This window comes from Hordeum vulgare, chromosome 5H (assembly GCF_904849725.1).
Source record: "Hordeum vulgare subsp. vulgare chromosome 5H, MorexV3_pseudomolecules_assembly, whole genome shotgun sequence".
Lineage (NCBI taxonomy): Eukaryota > Viridiplantae > Streptophyta > Magnoliopsida > Poales > Poaceae > Hordeum > Hordeum vulgare.
Genome location: NC_058522.1, coordinates 419,242,036 through 419,254,244, shown reverse-complemented (window position 1 = coordinate 419,254,244; position 12,209 = coordinate 419,242,036). Strand labels below are relative to the sequence as shown.

General features: G+C 43.1%; 1 protein-coding gene across 4 annotated transcripts; it reads right to left on the bottom strand.

The window, feature by feature from the left end:
* Window positions 1–5,052: 5,052 nt before the first annotated feature.
* LOC123397779 (phospholipase D delta-like) lies at window positions 5,053–11,408 on the bottom strand. 4 transcript variants are annotated; one of them, XM_045092310.1, is made up of 11 exons: window positions 10,769–11,408; window positions 9,362–10,395; window positions 8,676–8,792; window positions 7,870–8,064; window positions 7,470–7,733; window positions 7,292–7,360; window positions 7,000–7,147; window positions 6,429–6,577; window positions 6,145–6,312; window positions 5,852–6,049; window positions 5,053–5,770 (listed from the first exon to the last, which is right to left on the bottom strand). In XM_045092310.1, exons 2-11 carry the CDS (start codon window positions 10,277–10,279, stop codon window positions 5,477–5,479), a joined length of 2,520 nt encoding a protein of 839 aa, XP_044948245.1. In that variant the 5' UTR covers window positions 10,280–10,395; window positions 10,769–11,408; the 3' UTR covers window positions 5,053–5,476. The 4 variants fall into 4 exon arrangements, with proteins under 4 accessions (XP_044948245.1, XP_044948246.1, XP_044948247.1 ...); XM_045092311.1 differs by lacking the exon at window positions 10,769–11,408 and having other exon boundaries at window positions 8,676–8,803; window positions 9,362–9,450; XM_045092312.1 differs by lacking the exons at window positions 7,870–8,064; window positions 8,676–8,792; window positions 9,362–10,395; window positions 10,769–11,408 and having other exon boundaries at window positions 7,470–7,525; window positions 7,593–7,717.
* Between the last annotated feature and the right edge of the window lie 801 nt (window positions 11,409–12,209).

The following is a 12,209-nucleotide window of genomic DNA, read 5'->3' as shown; positions in this document are numbered from 1 at the left end:
CCTTACCTCCCGGGGTCGTTGCCCCCCTTCGGTGGACCCCCGGGGCCACCTCCGGTGGTCCCGGTACATTACCGGTGATGCCCGAAACACTTCCGGTGTCCGAAACCATCCGTCCTATATATCAATCTTTACCTCCGGACCATTCCGGAGCTCCTCGTGATGTCCGGGATCTCATCCGGGACTCCGAACAACTTTCCTTAACCTCGTATAACAATTCCCTATAACCCTAGCGTCATCGAACCTTAAGTGTGTAGACCCTACGGGTTCGGGAGACAGGCAGACATGACCGAGACGCCTCTCCGTCCAATAACCATCAGCGGGGTCTGGATACCCATGGTGGCTCCCACTTGCTCCACGATGATCTCATCGGATGAACCACGATGTCAAGGATTCAATCAATCCCGTATACAATTCCCTTTGTCTGTCGGTATAGAACTTGTCCGAGATTCGATCGTCGGTATACCTATACCTTGTTCAATCTCGTTACTGGTAAGTCTCTTTACTCATTCCGTAGCACGTCATCGTGTGACTAACTCCTTAGTCACATTGAGCTCATGATGATGTTCTATCGAGTGGGCCCAAAGATACCTCGCCGTCACACGGAGTGACAAATCCTGATCTCGATTCGTACCAACCCAACAGACACTTTCGGAGGTACCCGTAGTGCACCTTTATAGTCACCCAGTTACGTTGTGACATTTAATACACCCAAAGCACTCCTACGGTATCCGGGAGTTGCACAATCTCACGGTCGAAGGAAAAGATACTTGACATTAGAAAAGCTTTAGCATACGAACAATACGATCTCGTGCTATGCTTAGGATTGGGTCTTGTCCATCACATCATTCTCCCAATGATGTGATCCCGTTATCAATGACATCTAATGCCCATGATCAGGAAACCGTGATCATCTATTGACTAACGAGCTAGCCAACTAGAGGCTTGCTAGGGACACTTTGTGATCTATTTATTCACACATGTATTACTGTTTCGTGTTAATACAATTATAGCATGAACAATAGACGATTATCATGAACAAGGAAATATGATAATAACCATTTTATTATTGCCTCTAGGGCATATTTCCAACACATAGACCTATGGGTCCATAGCTAGTACTTAGATCTCTCTCTCTCTCTAATCTTCAATACAAAGTTCATCGCGATTCCCGCGGTAATCTATTTGATGTAATCTTCTTTGCGGTGTGTTTGTTGGGATCCGATGAATTTTGGATTTATGATCAGATTATTCATGAAAATATATTGAGTCTGTGTTGGTTTCTTATATGCATGATTATTATAGCTTCGTATTTCTCTTCGATCTATCGGTTTGGTTTGGTCAACTAGATTGATTTGTCTTCAATATGAGGGGTGCGTTCTGATGGGTTCAATCTTGCGGTGCTCAATCCCAGTGATAGAAGGGGACATGACACGTGTTTGTATTGCTTCCATTGAGGATAAAAAGATGGGGCTTATTCATATTGCTTGAGTCTACTTTTGTACATCATGTCATCTTGCTCAACGAATTACTTTGTTTCATACTTAATAGTCAAGATGCATGTTGGATAGCGGTTGATGAGTGGAGTAATAGTAGTAGATGTAGGCAGTAGTCGGTCTACTTGCTTCTGGATGTAATGCTTATATATATGATCATTGTCGTGAATAAATATTTCATAACTATGTGTTATTCTATCTATTGCCTAAGAGTAATTTGTTACCCACCCTATGCTATCTTCAAGAGAGAAGTCTCTAGCGAAAACCATGGCCTTGAGTCTGCACAAAATATATTACTAAAACCCTAAAAATATTTCTACCATTTATATTCTGTTATTTATTTTATATTTATATTATCTATCTATCACTACTTAATCCTTGCAAGTAAGGAGTTCAAGGGGCTTGACAATCCTCTTGCCCGCGTAGGGTGCAAGTAATTGCTCTTTTGTGTGTAGGAGCTGGCGGTGATAGTTTGTGTGTTTCTCCTATTGGTTTGATAACCTTGGTTCTCAGTGAGGGAAATACTTATCGCTATTGTGTTGCATCTCTTCTCCTCTTCGGGGGAAAATCCAATGCAGTTTACAAGTAGCAACCCCCCTAGAAGATCATCCATCTTCATCACCCTTTTGTGTAAGCGATGGTTCACTATTCTTGATTATGATGAGGCCCAAACAACTGTTAGCAGATCATCGGCAGCCAGAGCCGGGCAATTGTGAGAACTTTGTACAAAGCCACATCATGTCGTTAATGAACTGAACCAAAGAAGCACTTGAGGGAAGCATAGCAAAGAACATCAAACCTTGCATCCACATGTGATCTAGATCGCAACCTGAATCTATTCATAGAACCGCTCATGATGCCACTATTGGGAAACATAGTAGAAAACAAAAAAAAATCGCCTACCGTCAACCAGGAACACTATGAAGATACAATAGGGATCACGATTGTTACCGTCACTGAGTTGCAGCGGAAGACGTGCGTGACGATGTAGATCGTACTTGGAGTCCCTCAAACCGTAGATGAACGATCCCGCGAAAAGCCCACAAAGATTCCCTCGAATTTAAGACCGAAAGCATGGCCTCTCTACAAATTGCAAGCGTACGATCTTCAAGATTTGGTAGTGCTTCGCCATCCAGGGCTAATCATCGCCGGAGAATTAGTGGGAGGAGATTAGAACCACACAGGACTTCTAATTATGAGGATTAGAGGAACTGGACCTAGCTCTAATTACTCAACGAGGACCAACTAGAACTAGGAAGACTTGAGGAGGCTCCAAAACTTTTTTATTCAATAGGTGTAAATACCTCAAGTCTATATAGGTTGGCGGGGAGAGGGAGGGCGCCACATGGGGAGGGAAAGTGCCTCCCCTTTGGCCAGCCAAGGGAGAAGGAGTTGGACTCCTCTCCCTCCTCAATTCGGCCCCCTTCCTTAGGGAAGGGAGGCGCCTCCCACTGGGGCTCTTGTGGCCCAAGTTGGCTTTGACCTCTTGGCCTTTTAAGGACTGTTAATATTTAATTAAATATAAAATTGTTTGAAATACTTTGAAACCAATTTATATATAATTTAACATTCCCAGAAACATTTTCCACCTATATATTATTTACCAGTAATACCCGGTATTACCTGGTACTCTCCGGAACCCTTTCGGTGACCCTGAAACGATTTCAGATCCTCTCAGAACTATTTCGTATATTAATGAAACAATTTGACGAATATGTTCTCATCACTCTCTTCCTACTTACACCCAGCAGATCGTGATTACCTTAAGCTTGTATTCCCGTAGGTTCGGTAACTCATAGACATGAATGAAACCACTTCGTTCAATGACCGATAGCGGAACCGTGGACATCCATATCAATCCCTATGAGCACACGAATGCTATTTGATTGAATCTTCGGTTAACATGTGACATTCTCTTTTCTTCACGATACTTGACAAAACCTCAAATGTAATGGTATCCTCCTGGGTCATCACATGCTCAATATATTGCTATCCTCGTTACCTGTTTTGTTCTTCTTTCTTGTTTTCCTGTTCCGGCATCCCTGTTACTAAGTCACTTGTGTCTGGCCAGACGATGATTGATGTCATCACACCGAGAGGGCCCTAAGAATATCTCTCCATCGTCAGAGGAGCAAATCCCACTCTCGAGCTATCTAGTCCCTTGTCAAACTTTCTGATGAACCTGTAAGTTGTCGTTATGATCACTTAGTTACAGATGACGTTTGAGCAACCCCAAAGCTCGTCGTACGGTAAGAAGTGACTACGATACTCTCATGGTCAAAGGAATATAAAACACATGTTAACACTTCGTATTATAATAATTGATTTGAGACGATATTATCTCAAAGTATAACAAACAAGTTTTGGATCGATTCAATATGATTGTTCTTCTACATCATAATCTCAATGTTGTTTCAGGACTATCGTTACGTTAAACGATGTCCTAAGATCCGAAAACATGATCACCAACAACACTTGAGCCAGTCTTAGAGACAAGACTAGGAACCTTATTTTAACCGCTTATTACTCCACACGTGCATATGAGTTTTCCACTGAATCACGTATTCCAGGATCATAGTAGTTATAGCATAGAATAAAATCTATTAATTATGAATATGGAAATTTAATAATACAATATTATTTCCTCTATGGTACATTTCCAACAGGTACGCCCAAGATAACAAGGCATTCAATTATGGTATCAACTATGAAGTAAACGTAAACCCGATTATGTAGCCGGATTATGTCTTATCGGCCGAGTTGGGATTTATTTGGAGCTCTGAATTGTAGAACGGTTGTTCTAGGTAATTTTCCATAAATATAAAGTAGTATGTTACAATGGGGGAGCAAAGTGAAGGAAAAAAAGCCTAAATAAGAGGAAACCTGAAAAGGATCTACCCAATGCCAGCCCTTGGAAACATTCTTCTTAGGTTAAAGGTGAGCAGCAATCAAGATTCTACACATGCAATATGCTTATCCTTGATTCTGTGAGTTAAAATAAGCAGATCTGCCTTGAGAGATTCCTCCAGGATTCTATGGACTGATTAATGTCTCTAATTTTTTTGTCATTCCTTGGCATCCACAAATGCCAGCATCCAAGTAGGAGAATCTGAAGATCAATAGCTTTAGGCCAGGTTCTGACAAGGAGCATAGAATCCTCAAAAACAGATGTGCCTCTGAATCTGCCCTGGATGATGTTGACCCAGCAGCCCAATGCAAAGTTGCAGTCCCCGAGAAGGTGCATTATGGTTTCTTCTGCTCCCTGATTACAAAGAGGGCAAGTGTAATCATCCATTATAAGTCCCTTTCTTTTCAGCATAGCTCTAGTGTTGGCTCTGTTGTGAAGGGCTAACCAAATAAAAAAAACTTGTGTTTCAGTCTGCTCGCATTTCTCCAAACATCAGTGAACAGTTGATGAGCTACTGGACCTTCCAAGGGCATTATAAAACCTGATAAGAGGAGAAAGTAGTAGGATATCCATGGCATTTCCAAGCATCTTTGTTATTATGAAGAATATCAACTCAGGTTTGCGCGAATATGCATCAACAAGACTCCTACGTATGTCAACTTGACTGAAGAATTCGATTCTACTTTCAAATTTTACATTTTGACAAACCAGCAAGAACAAGCTTGGTACATGTTCTGGGTTGCTGACCAACCAAGATCCGAATGCCGATTTCTAACCAAACTGCGGTGGACATCGGGAAATTACATCATAAGTGCAGAGCAATAGACTCCAAGCAAAGTGCAATGCCCAGGGACACAAAATTTGGTCCAGCTGGTATGACTTTCTGCCCGGTCTCTCTTTTATATACACACATATACAGCTTAACGGTTAATGCTAAAAGTCAGACGTATATGCAACAGATTAGCTAATTCTGAGTTTCCGAGGAACAACTTCAGCTCCCACTTCTGAACGTAGCCGCCTTTGTAGCCTCTTCAAGCTCCAGCACTCTGTTCCTCTGCCGATCGAGGATGACTGGTTACGTTGTCAGCGCATTGGGCAGCGAGGAGTGAGAGCCGAGCACCTTGCCACCGACGTCCGGGAAGCTCTCATGCCCAGGCAGGGGCACCACCCTCCCGTCCTTCTCCACCTTGATGGGGTACCTCATGAGGTGCCCCTTCATATCCACCATCTGCGGCGACACATAGCACGCCCAGTTGTCCTCCGCCATCTGGTTCACCAACTGGACGCACTCCGTGGACTGCGGCTGACGGAAGCACTCCTCCACCGTGCCCAGATGCTCCGCCCACAGCGACATCCGGTACCCATACACCTGCAGACAGAAAGCGATGGTTGGAAGGCGGCAACAGCTCTAGACGCTTCTGCAGAGGTGAGTAGAGAGAGGAGAGCGTGCCTGTCCTCGTGGAGGACCTTGGCTTCCTGCCCAGCTGTAGTGTGGCTGATATGCGCCCATGGCGATCTCAGTGTCCCGCAAACCGTCCAAGGACCTCTGGTTTATATTGGCTGAGCCGATGAGAACAAACTCGTCATCGATGATCATCCCTTTCGAGTGCACATAGATCATGAACCTCCTGAACTTCTGAGCCAGACGCTGGAGGAGAAAAGGAAGACAACCTTTTTAAGCGATGCGCATATTATACACATTTATCAACTTATATATAGGAGAAGAGAATGAAATAGAGTTACCATCGGGGAATTCTCATTAGAATGGCTTGTCGGTGTAGGAACCTCAGCTGTGACTTCACGCTTACCGAGGCAGTAAAAGTTCAGGTAATCCTGTGGATGGGCGTCGTCCAACCCTTCCTTTCGGAGAGCATCTGCGATAATCTTGTACATCATGGACATGGTTTGCCCCTTGAAGAGATAAAATGACAAATATCAGCTCACATCAGTATCTCTAGCTCAATGAATGCCCTTGTCACAAGAGTTAGGTTCATGACAATATTGTGATCTGATCATGCGGCACAAACCTGCCAAAAGAGGATCTCCTGCATAGGAGCAGTTGTTGGATTACCTTCAGGCCACATTGGTATGATAATATAAGCTGCAAATGGCTCCCTTGCTTTGATCTTTCTTGCAATCTTTATGGCCAATTCAATTGGTATTAGGTTCTCTGCACCTGTTCCCACATGAGTATTCAAAACATAAGCTGGATGCCCGGATTGGCCTTATCCTTGACAGGAATCTTTACATCAGATGGCACATACAAAGTGCTAGTTTTCATAAAAAGAAACCAACGATGCACTTCCCTTTTTCTTCATAAAAAGCTGTGAAAAGTTCAACTATTCCTCGGTCAAGGTTCATAAATGCTAAAATAAGCTTATTAATTTGTTGCTATAAAATATAGTGGGCATGGAAATTAAATAATGCTTCTAGTATTGGAAAGTGTGAAGCATGGAATACAATATAATCCAAACTCATGTAATAATGCAGAAGGGATGGTGTGACTCAAGTATCTAACTTTTGCAAAATGGAAGGGCAAAAGCACAAAGCAAAAATGAAACGAAAGAGATCACCGTAACTGAGAAACAACTTCATTACCTGCACCTTTATGTGCAGACCAGTAGTACGAAGATCCAATAAAATACTGGTTTTCAATATAGATAAAGTGTTGTGCAGATCTTATGGCTTTTACATATGCATTGTGTATGCTCTTGTCTATCTGCAGATTCTTTCCACAGACAAGATTCTGCAAAACAAAAGATAAATGAAAATCACACTGCTATGAGAAAGCATGAAGTTCTGATAAAGTTAAAACTGCATCTTTTAAATCAACTTAAAGAATCATGTTGCATTTTTGCATAGCTATATCAACTAGTGATATGAACACTACCTGTGACTCGGCTTCTTGAACATCTTTAGGAAATCCCTTTACTGATCCTGAATCAATGGATCGGAAAATCTAGCCAAAATAAACAAAGTGGTGACGATTTATCTAATAGACGAAAAATAGGAGAAATTGCACAAAGGTGATGCATCGATGATTTGTATGTATGCATAACGTATAATACCTGTACATGCCAGTTTTCTGGGTCATTTTCTTCACAAACATGTGCATTTAGCTCATCTGCAGAGGGCGAAACAATCCATGACATCCGGTTTATTTTAACCAAAGTATCATGATGCCAACTTACAGCTCTTCTGACACTGACTTTCCATTTTGCGGATTTTCTCCATCTCTGTTCAAAGTTTGTAAGTATGTCATATGCAGCTGGACCCTCAATCTTGCAATGTAAATCATGCCATGGCTGTCTCGGTCCATCAGACTTATTCACCTGAAGTTGCAGAAAGAAGGATGTTCTAAATTTAAGCATGTCAGAAAGTTGTTTTCTCAGCTATAGCTGTTAAAAATTTAGAAGAATCAGTAATATAGTTAGCGAACAAAGATAGAGTAAACTGTTAGAGAATTACAGGGAACGTGGGATTATGGAAATCATCCTTGAAGACAGTAGTAAGATCCTTAAAAAGCCTGTGTTCAGGTGTATCATATCTGCCGTCACACAAGTCGAGACCGCCAAGAAAAGCTGTTATTTTTCGATTGTTTCCAGTGGCTTGAGTGTCTACAATTACACATTTCTGATGGTGCGTAAACAAAGTTCCTACAACCTGGAGAAGAGATTTTGCTTCAGAAACACCAGAATACATAAACATTGCTGAAATAAGTAGTAAAAGTGAATTATGCGCATCTGTTTGTTAGGCAAAAATTCATTATGCTTGTCATGCATGACAACATGCATATTCTTGGTATGTATGTTGTTTAACTTCTCAAAAGGATAGCATGCAAGATGTTAGGGCTTGGAAAGTGAACACTGGAAACATATAGGGAGAAAATAAATATGGGAAATATATGCAAGATGTTAAGCTTAGTGCATACAGGATAACTACAACCATGAGGTTAGCAGAACGGCACAACGTAAGGGAATGGAGTAGAACATAGGTTATGGGTGATGAATGAGAGAGGAGGGTTAGATAAAATATTCTTGTTGACTAACCTGACAGATAGAGATTGATACTGATATACGCTGGTTCCCCATATATAATGAGAAACCAATTGACCCTTCAATAATTTACTTTTTATTTATTCGACTATTGTCCAACATGGCCACAGCCACACGCATGACAACAAATAAAAAATGACTGGTTGATATGCAGAATATGCAGAAGTATAGGTACACTATGTATGTGACAAAAAAGGAAGGAAGACACAACATCCACACCTGCTGCTTGAAAATGCTCATTTTGTTGCTAGCATAACGAGGAGCTAACACACAGTGTACACCTGAATGCCTGAAAAACTTTCGAGCTTCCTCATCATGTGTATGCATGAGTCCATCCTGCATGCAGCCTACATCATTTCTATCAGACTACTCTTTTGTGAACAAAACAAGCAAACAAGCTCACATCTTCAGGAAAACATCGATAAAAATTGGAACATACGGGTTTGGTTCTCCGGAATATGATATTTATCTAGTTATCAATCATATTTTAAGTAAGATACAATGAAACATAAAACTTGCAGGTTTCTCGAGTCCTTGGGTATTTTTATTGATAACAATAATATCTACATTCAGGTGATGAAACAGACAGCAGAAACATTGAACAAGAAGGGAGATAGCTCCATCACAAAACTGTCTACCCCTTTAACTTATTCACATCATTCACCCAAAATTTCAGAATTTTCAAAGCAGTAATGAGATATAAGATATTAGACAAGACCACTATTCAATTCATGCTTGTTATTTCTGTCTACCTTTTGGAGGAAAAACTACACGGTAGCATGATAACTAATATGTGATGCCAAACAGTTCAAGATAGTAACAATTTTGATGTACAGCCATGTCAGTCAAGGATTAGATGAAGAGGTTCAAGGGTGAGCGAATGGATGATGTGGAATAAAGCCTACCGTTTTCAAAAGAAATTTGTCGTGTGATGTTTTGTCATCCCAAAGCAACACGATAACACGAACTCCCTCTTGAACCTTGCTTTTCAAAATCTCTCCAATGGTCCGTGGGACTCCATCGGGCAAAGGTTTTGCTGATTCCCTTAGAAGATTGATAGGGTGGTATAATGACCAGCCAATAAGGTAAATAAGGTGATGAGCCTCCACAATTGCATGGCAAATGTCTTCCCAGCATTTATTTTGTTCATATGTCCTCCCACCTTCAATTTCAATGTTAGGACGAAAATCATCAGGAACATGGGCATCTTGATATAGACTGACCCTACCACCCTTGCGAAGAGGAAAATAAGCATTTGGCACACCAATATTCTCAGTACCACCAGCACCAACTCCGTCCTTGTACAACGGATTCTGATCAAATGGCTTGTACTGGATAGACAAATTGAGTTCAGGAGATATCTTCGGGTTACTGTAGTGACCAGAGATTGGAAACCAGCCACTGACAATATCCCCTTCTGTGATCTGTTCAACTGGTACTGAAGCAACACCTATAAGCTCAGCCCCAAAGACATCATCATCCTTTACATGAAACTCGAGTCTGCTAACTGAGTGGGCAACCTGAACATAGAAGTGTTCATCCCATTTAGGATTCTCCGAGTTGTTAATGACTCGAGTTTGTGCCACCGTTGCACCTGAGAGGCAAACCGAAACATACGGATCACTAGTAATGATCTTCCTCACGTCTGGTTTTGTGTTAGAATTCCCGCAGTTAGTCCGACAAGCACCATAGCCAGTGAAGCATTTCCGGATCCTTTCGGTCATGAGATCCATATTGGGAAGACATTTTGCTTCCACTATCTGTATGTCCAAGTCTCCATGTAGGAGCAAACTAGTCCCGGTTTCAGCAGCATGTTTCCCCATTGTATGAGGGATGAGAAAAAACAGACTACAATAAGGTGCATAAGCTAAACTTTCATTTATCCTGGAGAACCATCCTTTGCGATTCGAATCACATTAATGGATTATCCAAATGGTACCTGGAGAGTGAAATGTAGTTTTGATAGAAGTACTTTACTTCATATGAAAGCATGAAAAATGATCACGTGAGATTCTATAATGTTTACAGTAATAATATTTCTGAATCCCTTGTTTGAGCAACGGCACTCCATTTCATCTACTAGTAATATTATAGATCTAGCCTGGGCCTTGTACTGAATGTGGCTAGAAGGCAATGTGATTGCTCCAATTAAAAAAAATACATGGCATAAAAGGCATGGTTACACATGACAAGATTCAGTTAGAGCGATTCATTTGAAGAAGGAATCGAATTTTTTTACACGCCTGTAACAAATCATTGCAGTTCACATGCCCCTGAACAAGAAGAACAAGGAGAAGAGACAGAGACATTACCGCACCGGAGAGGAAGAAGACGCGCCCGAGAGAGAGAGAGAGAGAGAGGCGCGCGCGTGTGGTCCGTGCGCGGGAAGAGAATAAGATGGGATAGCCATGCCGGAGGCTGAAGTTGCTAATTAATGTGTCGTCGGCCATTTTGCGTGGGAGAGGGATCATACGAGACCAGGTCCAACCCCCCGCCCCCCGTCAAGTTAGGGAGGCCCTGTTTAGGAAACGGGAAAAAAATAAGAAACCAAGGTTACTTTTTTCGGATGTTGATCGCGCGGTCGCGGACTGCGAGACGGGCGTCCATGATTGCCCGCATCACCGGTGAAGCCATGCCCGGCAGACAGGCAGGCGTGAGCTTGGGGATCGTGGTCCTCGAGGATGGAGGTCGCCCCATGGGAGCCAATGCAAGCGGCGACAACTCGCTACTGTTTGGCGGCGGCGGAGGGGAACGGGGAATAGATAGAGGTTGCAAGTGCTGACGATGGTGCTGGAGATGGCCGGAAGCGGCAGATCGAGCCGGCGGCGTGGCAAGGAGAGAAAGGTGGGAGGGGCATTTTTTTTTAGGCTCATCAAGGCCTTTATTGATCAACAAATAAGGGTACAGATGTTACATCCCAAGGCTTAAGGAGCCAAATGTATTGACCGTGATCTGAAAACAAAAGCACTCCCAACAAGATTATGTGCATAAGTGTTGAACTCTCTGTTTTCATGGACAAACTCTACAACTTGGAAGTCCTTACTCCAACCAACCGAGCGATCCATTTCATCCTCGCATCCCCATTTCGTTAGTCGCCGATACAAAAATCGGTCCAACGCGCTGACCCAAACGGACGCGCATCCGTTTTTCATCCGTCCGCGACCCACGTCAGGCTCAAATTTGGGCAACATTTGCATCGTCGTGGACACAAAGTGGACACGCGCCTCGTCCATGTGCTATTTCCTCGGGCATGCTAGTCGGTGGCACAGTCTTCTGTTTTTTATCCCCTTTCTCATCCGTTGCACGCTAGTGCACAAACCCTAGGTCGGCGCCCATTTTTTTCGGCCACCTTGCTCTCCAACCTCCTCCCTCCTTCACCCAGCAGCACATCCACCGGTGGGGTGCCTCCTTAGTGCCGGTGCGGAAGGCCGAATAATAGATCTGCGACAACGACGACGAGGTTTGGCGCATCGTGTCGACGGGATTTGGCGCATCCTGCCGGCGGCAGACTGCGCTTTTTATGGATTGGTCGGGTACTGGTCCATCCAGTGTGGGCAATGCATCGATGTCGTATGCAGGCACTCAATCCGCCCCTAACTGCTCGGATCCGTACATCATCGGTCCACCGGCAAAGCCACGGCCAACCATCGCTCTGGCTCGTCGCTGGCTCACAGGCTTGTCGGCTCGCCATTGCTGTTCATAAAGTGCGATGACCGCCCGCTGCATGTCGTCCGACGCGTTTCTTGGACGTGA